Source organism: Myotis brandtii, unplaced genomic scaffold, assembly GCF_000412655.1.
Source record: "Myotis brandtii unplaced genomic scaffold, ASM41265v1 scaffold34, whole genome shotgun sequence".
Lineage (NCBI taxonomy): Eukaryota > Metazoa > Chordata > Mammalia > Chiroptera > Vespertilionidae > Myotis > Myotis brandtii.
The window spans coordinates 5,041,547-5,061,840 of record NW_005363098.1 but is presented as its reverse complement, the minus strand read 5'-3'; the positions used below and the strand labels follow the sequence as shown (position 1 = coordinate 5,061,840).

At 38.5% G+C, this 20,294-nt stretch overlaps 1 protein-coding gene across 1 annotated transcript in view; it reads left to right on the top strand.

Annotated features, from left to right (window-relative positions):
* DCHS2 (dachsous cadherin-related 2) overlaps positions 1 to 20,294 on the top strand; it is a gene marked incomplete at its 5' end in the record, with an annotated part of 199,825 nt that overhangs the window by 131,638 nt on the left and 47,893 nt on the right. Inside the window, 7 exons of the mRNA XM_014543857.1 lie at positions 1,109 to 1,345; positions 2,680 to 3,696; positions 6,445 to 6,632; positions 7,965 to 8,064; positions 8,650 to 8,807; positions 10,083 to 10,926; positions 13,572 to 13,811. Coding sequence (XP_014399343.1) covers positions 1,109 to 1,345; positions 2,680 to 3,696; positions 6,445 to 6,632; positions 7,965 to 8,064; positions 8,650 to 8,807; positions 10,083 to 10,926; positions 13,572 to 13,811 — 2,784 coding nt within the window. The remainder of the gene's footprint in view (positions 1 to 1,108; positions 1,346 to 2,679; positions 3,697 to 6,444; positions 6,633 to 7,964; positions 8,065 to 8,649; positions 8,808 to 10,082; positions 10,927 to 13,571; positions 13,812 to 20,294) is intronic.

Sequence of the window (20,294 nt, the reverse complement as noted above, 5' to 3'; positions counted from 1 at the left end):
ACACACACACACAGCACACACATGTGTAAAGATATGTGCATGTATACATATATACAAATATATGTGTATATGTGTGTGTGTTTGAAATACATTAATGCAGACACCTAGTGTGAAGGCCTTACCTCTAAGAGTGTTATGAAATGAGACATGGAGAAATAAGATAATGAGCATTTTCTTTTCAAAACCTAGTGATAAACTGAGATTGGAAGAATTTACCTTGCATGGTCAGGCACTGTTTTAAAAGGCTTGGAAAACAGTTTTTTAAGTTTTAAATTTTATTTTATTGATCTAAGAGAGAGGTAGTATGGGAGGGAGGGAGAGGGAGAGAGAGAGAAACATCGGTTGGTTGACTACCGCATGCACCCTGACTGGGAATTGAGCCCAGTCAGTATATGGGATGATACTCCAACCAACTGTGCCACTGGGGCAGGACTGGAAAACTTCTTTTTTCTTAACAAGGCACTTCTCTAAGGGAAATGGGACTCCTGACCCTCCCTCCAATAAATTCATTCTCTGAATGACTACTATATATGCAAGGTTCTAAGCTAAGCACTCTTTATAGTAGTTAACATTGGTGTAGTGCTTCAACATTGACATGTAACATTGAAGTGTGTTGTCTCAGGCTCATCTCTGTCATTTTTTTACTAATCGACTTTGTTGACATTACATTTGGGTGAGTGATATGGTAGTCGGGCCTAACAAATGCAACACCATTTATGTTTTTCTGTTGAATTGACTTAGTTTCAAGATGCCCAGTGTTTAAGCTCTAGGAAAATGTTATTTACTTACTTGTCAGATTTTGGAGCATCATTTTGCAAATATACTTAAGTCTTTGTTTGGAAAGTGGATATATTAGGGTTCTCCAGAGAAATGAAACCAATAGGAGCTCTGTATCTGTATCTATATCTACATTTATATCTATATCTACCTAGAAACACTCTTACACAGACACACAGAATAATGTTTGACCAAATACCTGGGCACTCCATGGCCCAATCAAGTTGGTATAAAATGAACCATCACAGAAGAATCAACAGATCAGATGTTTGATTGCTCATCAGTATTTATTGCACGTTATCTGTGTCTTAATTCTCTTTCCCTTCCCCAGGAATTATTTACTTAGCATCAACTCTTGGTCATTTGGAATCTACTACACTGCTGTTGATGGTTTGTGCTCGAGATGGTGGCGGGCTCACATCTGTCGTTAATGCCGATGTCACTATACACATTCTTCAGACAACTCTGGCACCTGCTGAATTTGAAAGGCCTAAGTACACTTTCTCAGTTTATGAAGATGTACCCGAAGACAGTCCTGTCGGAATAGTGAAAGCAAAAGAGTCCTTGAGTAAGTACTTCTTATCCTGCATTGAAATGGATTGTTGGCATATTTCCTGTGTTTTCTTAGGCTGTACAGTCTTATATTAAATCTTTTCTTCTCTCCATGCAAGAAGCGTGGAGACCACACGATCTGTGTCTTGCTCATTGTTCTTCAACATTATTTCTATCCTACAATTTTTTTCTAATCAGAAAAGCAATAGGTACTTTTAAAAGAAAGTTTTAAACAAAAAAAAAACTCAATGTAAACAATATACATCTCCATATCCCACTGCCCAACACACACACACACACACACACACACACACGCTTCCAACATTTTTTACAAAAATGTATCCGAATATCTTTGTTGTCTTACAACTATCTTTTTTTCTACTGTATAATTTATTTTTTTAAAAAAATATATTTTATTGATTTTTTACAGAGAGGGGAGAGGGACGAGGAAGGGAGAGGGACAGAGACCCAGAAACATCAATGAGAGAGAAGCATCGATCAGCTGCCTCCTGCATACTCCCCACTGGGGATGTGCCCGCAACCAAGGTACATGTCCTTGGCCAGAATCGAACCTGGGACCCTTGAGTCCGCAGGCCGACGCTCTATCCACTGAGCCAAACCGGTTAGGGCTCTACTGTATAATTTCTATGTATTTTTTCAACTATATATTTTTTTCTACTCTTTACTGCAAACTTTACAGGTAACTGTATATCATTTTGTCTCATGATATAGAGTTTGAATGGTTTTATGAAACATTTCTCTGTCGCTATCAATTTGAATGATTTACAGTATTTTGCTAGTCTGAATAGTACTCAAGCAATGTCCTTGTGAGACTTGTAGAAGTTTCTCTGCAGGAGAAATTCCTAGAAAAGAATTATTTGTTCACAGGCCTTGCCCTCCCCTGCTCCTAGCTCCCTCCTTTCCCTTCCTCTGTCCCTTCCCTCAACTTTTGTGGAGGATATTTGCCGTTCATAGGTAGATATTATAGAAAAATATCAACATAAACTTAACTTGGCTCCCTCAAATATATTTAAAAGGCATTCAAATAATTTTCTGAATGTCTTCTCCTTTTAACTAATGCAAGAGGAATGATGACCTATAGTGAGCCTGTGCCTTGCTTTGTGTCCATTGGACACCAGCGTTATCCACTAAAGCATCTTAAACCATATATTCACTTTTCAACAGACTTTGGAGAGCTGAGGAAGATGTAAGACGTTGCATAGTATTCTCTGTAGATATAGCATACATTAATATGTTCAGATTTCAGTGTTTCCACAGGTACATTCTTTTGACATACAGGGATTGCTTTATTTTTTATTCTTTCTTTTTTTCTTTCCCTTTTTTATTCAGATTCCTCAGAGCCAATTTTTTACAGGATCTCCTCTGGCGATCTGCATGGAACATTCTCTATCCACCCATGGCTGGGCACCATTCGAACCCGGAAGCATCTGGATCACGAAACGCAGCCCATGGTGGTGCTCACGGTCCAGGCGCAGCTTGGCAGCTCCCCAGCCTGCGGCAGCACGGAGGTCAACATAACTGTAATCGATGTCAACGACAACCATCCAGTGTTTCCCAAAGCCTCGGACGAGGTCAAAGTGTCGCAGATCACACTGCCCGGCACAGCCCTGTACCGCGCACGTGCAGAAGACAAGGACAGTGGTTGGAATGGATTCATCCGATACTCCATTGCAAGCCAGAATCCAGGCATCTTTTCCATTGACTCGGGGCTGGGCGTGGTGTACCTCAATGCCAGCCTGGGCGCTGCTGTGGCCCAGAAGCACACACTAACTCTCATGGCCCAGGACCTCGGTGTTCCTCCCCTAGCATCCTTGTTCCTGCTGACAATAGTTATCGAAAAACAAGAATCGAGCCCATCCTTGATTTTTGGAAATTTGGTCTATCAAGTCGAAGTTAGTGAGTCTCTCTCACTGATGACCCAAATATTGCAAGTACAGGCCTACCCGCTTGTCCCACAGCACAAAACCTCCCAGCTTCTTTACTCGCTGGAACCCGGTGCAGACTCTGCCATGTTTGCTGTTCACCCTTACACAGGTTGGATTTATCTGCGGCGACAGCTTGACTATGAATCCACCCAAACATATCATTTAAGAGTGTTTGCCTGGATCCCGGAGGACAGATTGTCACAAAATGTGAGCACTTCAGTAATTGTTCATGTCCTGGATGATAATGACAATTCCCCTACCTTCTTGCATGATGTGTTGTTTTTGAAAGTGGAGGAGAGCCCCCTGCCCCAAGGGGTAATAGGCAAAATTACAGCAATTGACAGAGACTCGGGAAAGAACGGACAGCTGTCATATTTCCTTCTGTCTGATGGAAAATTCTTCAAGATGAATCCTCATACAGGTAGCATTTTGTACCTTCCCCTTATTCCTTTAAAATTGGAATTGACAATTCCCTAATCTTTTAGTTATCACATTAGTGCAAACATATAATTAAAATTATAGTCTTTAGTGTATACCTTATTGATTACAGTACTGTGATTTTATTTCTAATGATTCATACTTCTCATGCCTCTCACCCACATCCTATATAATAAAAGGGTAATATGCAAATTGACCCTAATGGTAGAACGATCAGAACGACTGCTGGACCAGTCAATATGAGGCACACTGACCACCTCTTGGTCCCTTCCCCCCCCCGCCGTCAGACACCGATCACCCGATGGCGAACGGGGAACCGGGGGTGGGTGGCGGCGGGGGGCAAGGCCAGCTGCAGGCAGCTGGGGAAGATGGCCCTGATCACAGGCCAGTCCTAGAGACTGTACCCGCGCATGAATTTTGTGCACTGGGCCTCTAGAATTACTAATATATGGCTCTTATTCTAAATTAGAGATACAGTCAGAACTGGCTTGAATAAAGCCTTTTATAAAGTCTAATTTTTCACCAATCTTCTTTTTTCATTTGTATATTCCTAAAAAGTTAAATAACATTTTATAAAATATGAATGTCATTGATGGAAACTAGAAATCAATCCAAGATTTCAATACTACTCTATTGATATATTTTCCCATTCTCATTTTGATAAGGGAACCATAGGGAAAGAAAGATATTTACAGTGATTTTTTTTCAAGTTTTAATTATGAAATTAATTAAATTCTTACAACTTATACAATTTAAAATTTTAAAGTATGAATCATCAGAAATAAAATTTATATTGTATAAATTTACAGGGAATTTATTTAATCTCTGAAACCATCTACCCACAAAATATGTTTATGCTACAACTCTATAGCTGGGGAACTTAGACTTCGGATAGCTCAAGTAACTTGCCCAAGGTCACAGAGCCAGAAAGAGATGAGGGGAGGTCACCACTTGGTACAATTCCTAGCGACACTATGTATAACGTAGCCCATGTAAATGAGGCCCCATGCCCTGTAGTGTATGGAATTTGAATTCAGTTCTGATTAACTTTATTCCAAAGATCCCTGTTGTGTGAATTAGGAAAAGATTCCCTTTCCTCTAGCAGGTGGAGCGCTCACCAGGGCACAGCGCTCGCCAAGAAGCCTGCAAGCTCCCGTTCACTCCCAAGCTGGTTCTCCTCTGTAGGGCACATACCGAGGTTGAAGGTTCAATCCCCAGTTGGGGCACATACCAGAGACAACCGATCATGCAAGCTCCCGTTCACTCCCAAGCTGGTTCTCCTCTGCAGGGCACATACCGAGGTTGGAGGTTCAATCCCCAGTTGGGGCACATACCAGAGGCAACCGATCAATGACTCTCTCTCTTTCTCTCTCTCTCTCTCTCTCTCTCTCTCTCTCTCTCTCTCTCAAAATCAATAAACAAATTCTTGGGTGAGGATTTAAAAAAACAGTTTTATGTGTGTGTAATTTTTGTTAAAAATCATACTTATTGTAAATACTATGTAAATATAGGTGTCCCAAAAATGTATACACACACTTTGAATAATTATAAAGGCAGTGTTTATTAAAATACATTTCATTTTCAAAATTGAGCTATCAGCTGTTAAAGTGTGTATACATTTTTTTGGACACCTTATATAATTTACATAGTAAGCGCTGCAATTAAGTTCACCAATTCAACATACCCAAATATGAATTTTCTTTTTTGTGTGTCTCATTTCAACTTCTTGTTTTGTTTTACACATCATTTTATTTGGACAAAGAGGGCAAATTAAAAAATCTTAGAAATAGCAATGTTAGGCAGTAGTTGCTTCACATTTACTTTATCACAAATAGGTATTTTCATAAATAGTGAGTTAGTCACTGCCTGGCAGAACTCTGCAGCAGAGGACAGACTACCAGAGAGCACACTTGGCCTCCAATGGCCCTTGACAAGAGGTAGAGGCAGTTTCAACTTTATACCTGAGTCTCCAAGGCTGAAATGTGAGGGACATTGACTAGGAGTGAGTAGGTTCTAAACAAGAATATGTGAAATAAGGCTTGTAAACATTGAGTTATTTGGGAAGTCACTATCCATCGCAACACATATGTTTTGTGAGATAACGATAAATAACTAACTGCATATGTAAAAGAAAAACCATAGCCTGAGGAATCTATTTGATTCTCATGGAGATAGTTCCCATTATTTTAAAGTGATGATAACAACTGCCATGTGTACAATGATTTACAGCCTACACAATAAACTTTATGATTGCATTTGTTTCTGATAGCCCTAAGGAAGTAGGCTCAGAGAGGTCCTTCTGTGTCTGAGATGGAGAAACTGAAACCCAAACTCAGAGCTCGTGATGCTTAAGCTGAGCTGAAGTGCTTCTCTCCTTTATTCTGCATGGCAAGGGAGAGAGGGACATGCTGTCGTTTAAAGTCTTCTGCGCTATTACTAAGGTGCCACAGAGTATTTTACCATTGGTTTCTATGAATTCAATTTTTAGTTCAAATTGAATTCATAGAAATACAAAAAATGGCAAACTTAAAGTGGCATTTTTGGGAGAAACTTCAGAAAATCCTTTCAACAGTAGAATCAAACTACTCACATCCATGGTCTTGGAAGTTGTGCTTTTACTCAGAGCTTTATAATCTTTGCTTTTCCTTTCCACAGATTAGTTTGGAAGTGGTTCACAATGCCAGCATTCTAGTGCAGAGTGTCACCCTCTTTTGTCCTCTGTGCCTTTCAGGCGAACTGATCAGTTGGGTGGCATTGGATCACGAGCATCAGGTGCACCATCAGGTGACTGTCCTAGCGACCGACCATGGCTCCCCGCCACGAAACGCCAGCATGGTGGTTTATGTCACAGTTACTGACATCAATGATAACAGGCCGTATTTCCCACAGTGCCTCCCTGGAAAGGAATTACACATCAAGGTTTGTGGGGCTGAAAGAGCCTTGCAATGGACTTGTAGTATTCTTAGTTATTTGAGCACCATCTTGTGGCAAAAAGCAAGAATTTATCAAATCAGTCATGGTGTGGCAATGCATTCTTTTCTAGAAGACCTAGAAATTGTGCATATGTCCAAAAAAAAAAAAAAACTCATCAAAAAATAAAATGGTTATATGTGCAATTTGAGATCTCATATCCAGTTGTTTTAGGATTAATGTAGTTCTGCCCTTTGTATACAAACATAATGATTCCCCATTATCAGCAATGCTCAGACAAAGATTGTTTTTCTAGTAATTTGCAAGCATCTCTTTGTACAGAGCTCCTTATGAGTGACTGATACACATCTCTAAGATGGTTCATTAGAGATAGGGGAATAATCTGTAGCTCTAAAGTGGAGAGACACATATCCAGAGATTATAAAAGCTGATCTATTGGGGGCACATGCAAGAACTTCTAATTATAGTTATATTATCTCATCTTTTTTATTCCTATGTTTTTGTGTATTTTACAATGTACATAATAAATTAGCATATTAGTTTACACACACAATTAATTAATAAGTATATCTTGGAGGTACTCAGATTTTTTAAAGAAATGAATAGGTTGTATGAATAAAAAGTTTGGAAGCAGTAACTCCCAAATAATTAAATTGGACATTCAAATTGTGCTCAGATATGCATAGGGTATTTAGGAAGCTAATAACTTTAAACTCATCTTCCAAGTCCTTATTTAAAGAAAATTTTACCAAAGCTAAATGTTTTGTCATTATGATTTTAGTCGTGTCATTAGAATATCCTGTGGTTTCCTTGCACAGTAAGACTTTTAAATATGGAGTTCAACTCCACATGTTGATTTCAATAGTCTAGGAAAGTTTCTGTTAATTATCTCTCCTGTGTGAGGTATGTTTCCTGAAATAAAGATTTATGTTTATCTTTAGCATGTTTTCGACCTTAACAACAACCTTTTAAAAAACGTCCTGAGAAGGTGATGATTGAAAAGATGCTAGAATCCTTAAAATACACTTAAAATCCAAGATTGTTTAGTTATTTTGATTTCCTTTTCCACCCTCCTCAGAATTAGTTGAAAGGCTGTAGATAACTTGTTTAAATTGAATAAAATATTTAAATTGTAATGTGGATTCTTTTCATGGGTTTACACCCATATAATTTTTATATGGTAGACACTAAAATTATATGTGGATTTTAAAATAGTTTTTTTAAATGCTTTGTAGTAGTGTGTGCTTTCACTTAAAGTTCATTGCTTTTTATTTAAAAAATTTTACTGTGAAATTTGTAAGCCGTTTGTCTTATTGACAGGTTTTGGAAGGTCAGCCAGTAAATATGTTGGTGACAACTGTGTTTGCAAAGGATTTTGATGAAGGAAACAATGCAGAAGTTATATATTCAGTATCTTCAGGTAAATGTCGCTACCCATAAAGGATTATGAGCGTTTAGAATTTCCTCTTTCATTTATCAACTACCTACCTCCTTCTGTGGACATAGTTAACATTGAAAATAACACCAAATTACAAACAAAATACATTTGTTATGGTCTAGAATCACCTTTATATTAAAAAAATAATAGAAAAGTTTAGTGAAAAGTTATAGTAGTTTTTTTGTGCCCTAAATAGAAACCAAGCCATCAATCATCCACCTTACATGAATAATTTTCAATAATGTGATGTGCAAATCAATTTTTATTGAAAGGAAAGTAGCAATTAGTGGATAACAAGTGGTATTAATATAAAGAAATATGATTTGAATAATAAGATCCATGAATCTCTATGAAGACTAAATATTCTTATGGTTAAAGTAAATCACCCTTAGAAAATGTCCTGTTTCCTCTGTATATTTTTACTGCTATTTTTTTACGTTCATTTTCTCTCAGAGCTTAAGGCAAATACATCTTCCAAATGCTCAATCACAGATGTATTTGGATTAGTTAATTCTGATTTCTGCATTGTCAGTTAACATTAATTTCCTAATTTTTGTGTATGTATAGAAGATAGATCTGATCACTTCAAGATTGATGCCAACAGTGGTGAGATAAGAACAACCACAGTGCTTTTGTATGATTATAGACCTTCCTACAGGATGACTGTAATTGCCAGTGACCACGGAGTGCCTCCTCTTCAAGGACAGGCAGTTATTAACATTCAGGTAATGTTCTGTCATCGCCATAACATGTAGAAGGGTGTTTTAAGGGTCTGTTTGATTTTTATACAACTTTATAGAATGAAGACACATTCAATATATGAATACTACTTTTAGAGAGCATTGCACATGTATATGTGCCTTTTTTTTAATTATTACTAGAGAAATTATTAGCCTCAAATGATTTTTTATTTGAATTTTGCACAATTCCTGACAAGATACGTACCTTCATCCTGTACAGGCATTAATGTTGCTTTATTTTAATAAACAAAAAATGTCTTTACTTTTTTCTAATTGCAAAGACTTGGTAAATTTGCAGAAGTAACTTATATGTAAACAAATGGCCAAATAATAAATCACATTGCTTTTTGTAATTTTTAAATTTAGAAAAGTCACTTGGGATCCATATTCTAAGGCTTTACTTTAATCAGAATGTGAAAACAAGTTGTGGGAAGTCTTCTTAGTAGAAAAAAATTACACCACTGAGTCAAAGATAAGATAACTGTGCATGGCTATTTTTCTTTGCTCATGCACATGATAATCTGTAATATTGATACTGGTATGTATAAAAAATAAGAACATATACCCCAAAGAATTCTTTATTGATTGCAGATATATATTTAGGAGAAAAGTCTATGTCAAAATTCCTCAAGTCTCTGGTTTTAGATAAACAAAGACACATGATACATAAATGTACACAGATGTTGTCATTATGGATATATTGTTCTCTAGGATTTAAAGTAATTTGGAGAACTACATATTCCACAGTCTCATTGAAGAATCACAAGACTATAGTTCAGCTTACCAAAATATAGCATGGCCTCACATTAGAACCAATATATCATTTCCCACATTAGAACAAATGGGAAGTGGAAATGTACTTTCTCATCTCCTAGATATTATGCAATTTTCAATCATCAGAGGCATACTGGAATCTATAATAATTAGACTGGACGTCATTCCGGATGTCATTCCAACATCCTTCCGGATGAAGCCGGGGCCAGAGTAAAGCCCGGGTCCCGGGTGCCTGCCAGCAGCCAGAGCGAAGCCCGGGTCCCGGGTGCCAGAGGAAAGCCGGTGCCAGGGGAAGGAAGGCCTACTCTTGCATGAATTTCTTGCATCGGGCCTCTAGTTATGTAATAAAAAATAATGCCACCAATTACCATATGTATTTCACACAGAGAGAAGGGATTAGTTTCCAAAGTAACATCATCACATATACTGATTCAACTGTTTAAAAAAATACTTCAGATTAATAGCTCCTTTTAATTCTTATTTCAGGTGATACCACTATCCAAAGGGAGAGCTGCCATTTCTCAGAATATTAGACATTTAGTTATACCAGAAAACTTGAAGCCTGCAAAAATAATGAGCTTGATAAAGTCACCTGATCACTTTCAACAACACCATAATGGAAAGCTACATTTTAGTATCGCTGCAGATGATAAGGATGGCCCCTTTGAAATCGACAGCTCAACGGGGGACTTGTTCCTTTCTAAGGAACTTGATTATGAAATGACATCACATTATCTTTTCAGGGTGGTTACTAAAGATCACAGCAAAACTCCTCCCTTGCATAGCACAGTCTTCCTTAGCATTGATGTGGAAGACCAGAATGACCATACCCCATCTTTCCAAGAAGAGTTCATTGTGATAAGCGTAGAAGAGAATGTCCCTGTAGGAACTCTGGTACACGTCTTCAATGCCAAAGATGGAGATGGCAGTTTTTTGAACAGTAGAATACAATACTTCATTGAATCCCACCACCCTGGAATCAATCCATTTCTCATCCACCCCTCATTTGGCACATTGGTCACTGCATCCCCCCTCGACAGAGAGAGAGTTCCTACTGTTGTCCTGACAGTGACTGCATCCGATCAGGCTGTGAATGTGACAGACCGGCGACTGAGATCGCTGATGGCCAAGGTAGTGATTTTGGATGTAAATGACCACAGCCCCACTTTTATGTCTTTCCCCATCGCTCATGTCAAAGAGGATGCCACAGTGGGCTCCTTGGTGCACCACGTAACTGCTCACGATCCAGATGAAGGAAGGAATGGAAGAGTAACATACAGCATTCTTTCAGGAAATGAAAACATGGCCTTTATGCTAGATGAGTCATCAGGTATTTGTCACTGTCAATTAAAGCCTCTGACCACTTGCTTACGTTGATCCTTTTCAGTTTCCTCTGTTAAGATGATGGTTCCAAATGAATGGGCTTTAAAGAAATGTTACTTAATATTGTGTTTAACTTCTATATGTGATAGGTACAGAGGTTGTATTCAGAGAACCAACTGTAATTGGCCTGTTCATTGATATTGACTATGATTTATAACTAGCTTACATTTCATGAGATGAATCTACAGTAGCAGCAAACTTCTTTGTTCCCATTGTGGGTAGTCACAGAGTTGGAGATGGTGCCAAAAGTACAAAAGATAGAATATGACTAACCAACAGCATTATTCAAAGGCTTTAGTATGGAAATTTATCTTTAAGATCATACAACATACAAACATGCTTTTGTAAATAGTTGAAATTTATTTATTTATTTAGTAGAGGCCCAGTGCACGAAATTTGTGAACGGGTAGGGTCCCTAGGCCTGGCAGGCGATCAGGGCCAATCAGGTTCCCCACCTCCCCGCCTTCCTGCCTCCTCCTTCCCTCACTCTCTCAGTGCCCCTGCTGGTCGCCCACCATGTTCCATGCCACCCCCTGGTGGTCAGCGCATGTCATAGCGAGAGATCGAACTCCCATTCTCCCAGTCTCCCGAGGGGACACTTTGCATATTAGCCTTTTATATATATAGATTTTAAAGAGAGCAACATTGATTTGTTGTTTCACTTATTTATGCATTCATCGGTTGATTTTTGTATGTGCCCTGACTGGGGATCAAACCTGCAACCTTGGCATATTAGGACGATGCTCTAACCAACTGAGTATCTGATCAGGATAGAAATAATGTACTTTTAAATGGTTGCATTGATTTGGGTATAAGACCCTTACTTCTCATGTCAAGTGTACCATTTTTTTTCCAGAAGCATTTATTCACTGTCAAGTTCTCTGTAGAAATGTCACTAACTGCTACTTTACTTGTCTTGTTATTATGACATTGCCAATTAACAGCTACTAAAATTTCTGATGTTGTGTGATGTATAAAGTGTCATTCTTATAAAATTGGAAATGAACTTCTCATGATCTGATTTTCAGGAGATACTGAGGAGATGGATTACCATCTCAACCTCTAAAAATAGTCATTTCTGCATGAGCCTTAGAAAAAAAATCTCAGATGTATGCCAATTGGCCCCACCATTAATAAGACCATAATTTGCAATGGGACTGAATGTGTAGGATTTGGAAGTCATGATTATAGTCTGGCTATATACTGCTGAAAAATTTTTATCAAAATATTTATTGAATACTGTACATATGGTTTCTTTCTGAGGCATGCGTGAACATCACCTAAAAGCCCAACTGACAGAGAGATAGTCCAGACCTGGTTACTGATTACTGTTAGAGCTGGGGTCTCCAAGGACCTGTTTCAGTGATGCTTAAAATGTTTCCCACAATGGCTAAGGAAGGTCTATTTCAGATTTTTAACGAGGATGGATAAAATTAGAACTGTGTCTCATATATAGGCCTCATGAATCTTGAACAATTGCAGTGGCTGTTTCAGTTGACACATTTTTCAATGACATAAAATGATAATTGCTGAATGCTTTCATGTGAGATGGGCTATTGTTTCTCTCACGAGGCTCATATTTCTTATAATGATTTTTTTTCAATGGCTTTTGGCTGTAAGTAATTACTGGAAAACTGTTATATAAAAATGAAGCAGTAAACCTCTTTAATTATTTGAAGAAAAGTTCTTATAGGATGAGCATGTTTTTAGAGAAGCAAACAGCAATCCTAAAAGAAAAAGTGTGACAGTTGGACTCATGGGAGCTATATGTGTGCAAGGCTTTTTAACATTTTGCTTCCATGAGTTATATGCTCCAATGGCAATTGGATGGAGACATGTTTTATTCATGAAATTTGTTGTCTGAGTTATGAAGTCTGTACTATTTTTAGTTAATAAAAAAGATAGTTAACAGAGCAAGTATAAGGAGATTATAAGTCTTTAATAAGTTATTTAATAAGGCTAAATATATTAAGCAATGCAGCTGTACTCATTTTTTTTGTTACTTGGTCACTTTAAACATGAATTGTCATTTGACCTGAAGATGATTGTATACTGTTAAAACCTAGATGTCTTAAATAATGAAGGTCAGTCCTAGCTGGTTTGGCTCAGTGGATACAGCATCGGCCTGTGCACTGAAGGGTCCCAGGTTCGATTCCCGTCAAGGGCACAGCCCAGGTTGCGGACTCGATCCCCAGTAGGGGGCATCAGCTGATCAATGATTCTTATCATTGATGTTTCTAACTCTCTCTCCCTCTCCCTTCCTCTCTGAAATCAATAAAAATATATTTTAAAAAATGAAGGTTGATGTTGGGTAGAAAAATCATTTTGATATCATCTTCATGGGAAAGAATGGTATATGATAGATTATTTCTGAATTTTCATTCATCCTTATAGTTTAAATTAGGGTGACTTTTCTGATGAAAAATGCTCTCATTTTATTTTAGACAATATATAAATTTAAAGTCAGTCTAATCACATTTATTATATAATAAAGAAAGGTTCTGAAGTTTTAGCAAGTTAGATAAGTTAGAGTGAGCTGGACTTTTCAGAATAATATTTATTACATATTATTTTTCTCCACTTTCAAAACAGGCTTACTAACTACAACATGTTCTTTGGATTATGAAATGAAAACTCAGCACGTTCTGACCCTGCTGGCCCTGGACGATGGCGTCCCGGCACTTTCTTCGTCCCAGACTTTGACAATTTCTGTTCTTGACGTAAATGATGAGGCACCAGTATTTAAGCAGCACCTATATGAAGCTTCAGTTAAAGAAAACCGAAATCCAGGGGAGTTCGTCACAAGAGTTGAAGCTATGGACAGAGATTCAGGTAATTTAAAATATGGAAACTAAGTAATTAATGCTAAAAACACAAATAGACATAATTTCAACTAGTTGTGTCCCAGAAAAATGAGACACTTGTGAATCATCTCAGACTTCTCATAGAAAAACCCATCCATGTGTAAAGATAATGTGTGTTTTTATATAGCATTTTCTTATATTGATCTTTATCAATTGATCTTTATAATAGAGTGATGCACACCTAACTAACATAGAAGTTATTGATTTGATCTTGATAATAAGCAGAACTATGACTAGGTATCACCTTTTTTTTCAGAGTATAATGGATACATTGAATACAGGAAGGCAAATGGTTAGTTCCTCTCTATATAACATAATGGGAGAGATAGGATGCTGTCAGACTGCCTGGGTTTGAATCCTAGAACTGCCATTTGCTTAGCTTTGTAACCTTTAACAGGTTACTGATCCTCTCTGTTCCTCTGTTTGCTTATCTGTAAAAATAAGGCCTGATTTACAGTTCTAAGTATGAATGATTATTACATGTAAAGAACAAAGACCAGTGTCTGGCACAATACATAGTTAAGAGATGTTAACTTCTATTATTATTATTACTATTATCAATGTCAACTACTGTGTTGAGGAAATGACTTTGAAGTAAACGGTTACTATGGCTAAGAATTTGTAAATTCCTAGAATTTCTTGGAATTACTTTTCTTTTTTTGTTGTTGTTAATCCTCACCCGAGGATATCTTTCCATTGATTTTAGGGAGTGGAAGAGAGAGGGAAAGACAGAGAGAAACATCGATGTGAAAAAAACACATCGATTGGTTGCCTCCCGCACGTATCCTAATCAGGGTCCTGGCCCGGGAGGAGCCTGCAACCAAGGTATGTGCCCTCGACCAGAATCGAACCCAGGACCATTTGGTCCGCAGGCCGACTCTATCCATTGGGCTGGAATTACTTTTTGATATCACTGACTTTTTGGCATTTAAATTTTAGTAACTTTAATAATATCCTGTTTTTATTTTAAACAAAATAATTACAAAAATTACAGTGAAGTATTTGCCATTAACAGCATATGCAAAATTTCCCACCTGAATAAATATGAATAGTTTAATAAACCAGCCTTCCGCGATTCACATTTTTATATAGCAAGTGGCGTTACATAATCAGCATAATATTTTTTTCTTTCCTTATAGGACTAACAATAGATGTTTCTATGGAGAAATACTAGTAGTTTTAATAGCTTGTTCCTCCTGTTTCAAAGGGCTAAAAGATATATTTCCTTCAGCTTTTAATCTAAATTATATACCATTCAGATGCTTTGCTCTTTAGGAAAACATCGTCTTTTAATGAAATGTATTTTACATGAATTTGGATGTCATGCTACAAAAACTTTCATTTTAAGGGCTACCTAATCTCTCTTTTGACCAGAGTGGGGCAGTGTGATCAAACAATTTTTCTTACTGTGCTCGGAGCCGCAGGAGGAGCATACTAACAATTGCTTGTTCCAACCCGTGCTCAAAAAATTGATTTAGCACATTTCCCACAGTATGGCTTTTAGGGTGATAGAAACCAGAGAGAATATACATAAGCTTTGTGTTTTACCATAATTCCGCTTCAGTGAAATTCTTTCAGTGTGTGCTCTGGTATAAATGGAGCAGCACAGGGCTTGGGACACCATAAGGCACTTCCCAAAGTACACAGACATATGCAAACCTGTCACTGATGTGCGACTGAGCCATCATTAAAGTCTGTAAAATGCTTCCTCCCCTTGACTTGACTTTAGCTTCTTAATTTTATTTTTCTGTAATGGATTCTACTGAACGGATCTCTTTTGCTTTAAATGTTTGAAGAGGGAGGAAAGAAGTTCTCTCAAATTTGCATATATCAACTAAAGATGATGACCATAAATACGCTTTCCAATTTTTATTGTCAAGTTGCCCAGTATTCGTGTTATTTTCTTTTAGAATCAATAGTCTGCAACCTGTTACTTGAACTGGTTGTTCATTATTCTGGAGATTATGGTTTGCCGGATGAAGAATTCAGATAAGAAATTATTGTTTTTCTGGCTCTGCATTTATGGATACTTTAAGTACACATTTAGCATCTTCATGAGTCTCATGTACCTTCACATGTTTTAGAGACAATTTTGGTTTATTGGAAATTTCAGTGTTTTTAATGAGGCCAGATCTGTTAAGCAAGTGGTTATGTAAATGCATGTGAATTTGTGTATATGTTTGTGATTTTGAACAGATTTTCTCTCAATATTTTTTTTTGGCTTGTTGTGTTAAAGCAATGAAAAAGGATTATGCAGGAGAATTAAATGACGTAATCAAGATTTTAACATACTGGCATCACGTTGGAATTTATGAATGGTTTACTTTATAGTATGTATTTTTAAAAATACTACAGCATGACTTAATACCAGAAAGCTTAACATATGTTTTCTAGCATTCTACAATGTAGTTTTAAAAAATGTCAGCTTAAAGTGTTGGCCTTCAAAACCCATGGGAATTCCAGCACTGAATGTTTATGATGTATGACTCACACTAGTTCTAACAGGAGTTTTTTCTTATATTAAAAGGGAAAAACAACTACCAGGTTTTAACTAAGATATTAAAACTGCTACAGTATTTGGAGCCACCAACAAGAGCTCCATTGTTAGTGAGAAAAGACCTTCCCCCTGGGCCCCTCTCCACTGCTGAGAGGAAAGGGTGCCCCTCCAGGGAAGATGACTCGCTCCTGGCTGATACCTTTACTTAATAGTGGCAAACATCAAATAATTTAACAGTACATTGCCATGCAGAAGTGTTGAATTCTACAATGAGTTCTTATTGTCTATTCCATAAAAATGTATTCTCTATCCGGGTTTACCTTGAATGAACTCCACATCTGGTTTCCTAGAAAACATCTCCTGCTAGATGAACAACTCCCAACATCCTACACTCAGAGCGAGGGGCAATGTGGCGGTGACAGTATTTTATTTATTTCATGGGGTCTAAGGCACCCTTACTTGTAAATTGTATCTCAATTTAGAAATGCTAAAATGTGAAAAAAATGTGTCTTAGAATTAATGAAATAGTAAGCAGAAGGAAAAAAAAGAGAGAGAGAGAGAGTAAGGAGCACTGATAACCTCACTCACCCAGAGAGAATCGCTGGTGAAGTTGATATAGAGTCGTATGTTATTGAATCCATGGTACTGTGGTTGTATACTGGTAATTGGTTACTGTGTGCCTGCCGATTAGGCTGTGAACTTCTCATGGATTGAGGACACAGTTTAGTCACTTTTATCCCAGGACCCTTACATCGTACAAGCTATGACTTGGGAGCTCAGTAAATATGTTTGGCTGTGTGATCTGAGAAACTGGAGCATCTGTGAAATAAGCTGCTTCAAGTTGCCTTCACTCTTCAGAATCCGTTCATTTATTTATCTCTTCATTCAGTCAACCAGTCGTGATCCTGTTTTTGCTTCAGAAATGTCTGAGCTGCATGGCATTGCACAGTTGAGGGATTCTATGAAAAATTATCTTCCTGAAAAAGCATTTCTGAAAAGAGCACGCCCCTGGTCAGAATTCTTTATTAATTCCCCACAGTTTTGATGGTAAAGTTCTATTGTTTTTTAGCTTAACAACCAGGCATTTTATGACATGATTTCAGCTTTCCTCTGTCCTCAGCTCCTACCACGCTCCCACCCTTTACTCTAGGGTAAGGTTCTGCCAACTTTTTTTAAAAAACAATTTTACTTTATTATTATTTTTATATATTTTTTGTTGATTTCAGAAAGGAAGGGAGAGAGAGCTAGAAACATCAATGGTGAGAGAGAATCATTGATTGGCTGCCTCCTACACACCCCCTACTGGGGATCGCGCCTGCAACCCAGGCATGTGCCCTTGACCAGAAATGAACCCAGGATCCTTCAGTCTGCAGGCCGACGCTCTATCTACTGAGCCAAACCAGCTACGGTGGGTTCCGCCAACTTTTCTCTGTAAAGGGGGAGATAGTACAGGTTTTAGGCTTTGTAGGCCATGCGGTCTCTGTTACTCAATTCTTTCACTGCAGCAAGACAACAGCAATAGATAATACATAAGAAGGTGAGTATGGCTGTGTTTCAATAAAACTTTTCAAAAGCAGGGGCAGGCTGGATTTGGTCAGTAGGTTGTAGTTTGCGAACTGCTGCTCTAATACATGTATCTGGTTAACACATCTAAGTTACTTGCTACTTGCTGCTCATCAGTTCTGATTTTGATGACATCATAGTGGTGACTCAATGTGGTATTCTACTGGATGCCAAGATGATCAGAATCTTTGCTAAGTAGGTGATGGATGATAGTGGAAGAGTTTACCCTATAGATGTACTCTGCTGGTTGAAAGCAAATCACTTCTGCTAGTCCTTATAAATCAGACCACTCAGAAGAATTTGTATCCGGGAGAGACCAAGATGGCGGCATAGGTAAACACTGCAGACTGCTGCCGCAAACAACCACTTCAAAAATACAACTAAAAGACGGAACGGACATCACCCAGAACCGCAGGAAGGCTGGCTGAGGAGAGACTCTTCAACTAGAAGGAAAAATAACAGCACACCGAGGCTCAGAGGAGGCGCAGTGTGGAAAATACTCAGGTGCGGAGGTGCGCGCGCAAAGCGGGCTGGTGGCTGAGAGCGCGGTTGTCGTTTTCGGTCAGGGGGGAGTCTCAGACTCTGAGCTCCAGATACGGGCGAATCGCTGGGGACTCGGACCCAAACGGGAGAAGCGGGAGTGTCTGGCATCAGTTGGAAGGCAGCTTTCCCTCCGAGGTTTGCAGCGGTTCCGGGGGTTCTGAGAAGCAGAGCCTCTGGGAACAGGACTGAGGGCACCATAACGGCTCCCTCCGCCCGCCCTGTTGAGCCCGCCCCGCCCAAGCCCTGCGCAGAGCCATTTGCCGGATCGCCTCAGGCAAAGGCTAGATTAGCACCTCCCCAGAGGACAGAAGTTTTCCGCGGCAGACACAGCTGATTCACACAGCCAGTCGGCCTGGTGGTCAAATCCCTCTAGTATTAACTACAACAATCAAGGCTCAACTAGAACAAGACTGCGCACAAAGACCACTAGAGGGTGCACCAAGAAAGCATAAAAAATGCGGAGACAAAAAAACATGACAGAAATGGAGGATATAGAGCTAAAAATCGCAATTTTGAGGGCTTGCAAAAATGTGCTAGAAGCTGTCAATAAACTTGAGGAGAGAGTCACGAAAACTAATGAGACCCTCGATGCTATGATAAAGAACCAACTAGAAATTAAGCATACACGGACTGAAATAAAGAATATTATACAGACACCCAATAGCAGACCAGAGGAGCGCAAGAATCAAGTCAAAGATTTGAAATGCGAAGAAGCAAAAAACACCCAACCGGAAAAGCAAAATGAAAAAAGAATCCGAAAATACGAAGATAGTGTAAGGAGCCTCTGGGACAGCTTCAAGCGTACCAACATCAGAATAATAGGGGTGCCAGAAGATGAGAGACAGCAAGATATTGAAAACCTATTTGAAGAAATAATGGCAGAAAACTTCCCCCACCTGGTGAAAGAAATGGACTTACAGGTCCAAGAAGCGCAGAGAACCCCAAACAAAAGGAATCCAAAGAGGACCACACCAAGACACATCATAATTAAAATGCCAAGAGCAAAAGACAAAGAGAGAATCTTAAAAGCAGCAAGAGAAAGAGACTCAATTACCTACAAGGGAATACCCATACGACTGTCAGCTGATTTCTCAACAGAAACTTGGCAGGCCAGAAGGGAATGGCAAGAAATATTCAAAGTGATGAATACCAAGAACCTACAACCAAGATTACTTTATCCAGCAAAGCTATCATTCAGAATTGAAGGTCAGATAAAGAGCTTCACAGATAAGGAAAAGCTAAAGGAGTTCATCACCACTAAACCAGTATTATACGAAATGCTGAAAGGTATCCTTTAAGAAGAGGAAGAAGAAAAAGGTAAAGATACAAATTGTGAACAACAAACATGCATCTATCAACAAGTGAATCTAAGAACCAAGTGAATAAATAATCTGATGTACAGAATGAACTGGTGATTATAATGAATCAGGGACATAGAAAGGGAATGGACTGACTATTCTTGGGGGGGAAAGGGGAATGGGAGATGCGGGAAGAAACTGGACAAAAATCGTGCACCTATGGATGAGGACAGTGGGTGGGGAGGGAACTGGGAGGAGGGGAGTTATGGGGGGGAAAAAAGAGGAACAAATGTAACCTGAACAATAAAGATTTAATTAAAAAAAAAAAAAATCAGACCACTCAACTTGGTCTGATCTTCAGGAAGATTAATTTTAGGGCTCCCATAGAAGCCTTCTGGTGTTCAACTATGCCTGAGCTGCGTATACAAAGCTTCAGCTTGTAATTTTCTTTTATTAAAATTTAATTTTATTGTTTAAAGTAATACAAATAGTAGTACATATGTCTCCTTTTTCCCCCCATTGACCTCCCCCTGGCCTCCCCTAACCCCCG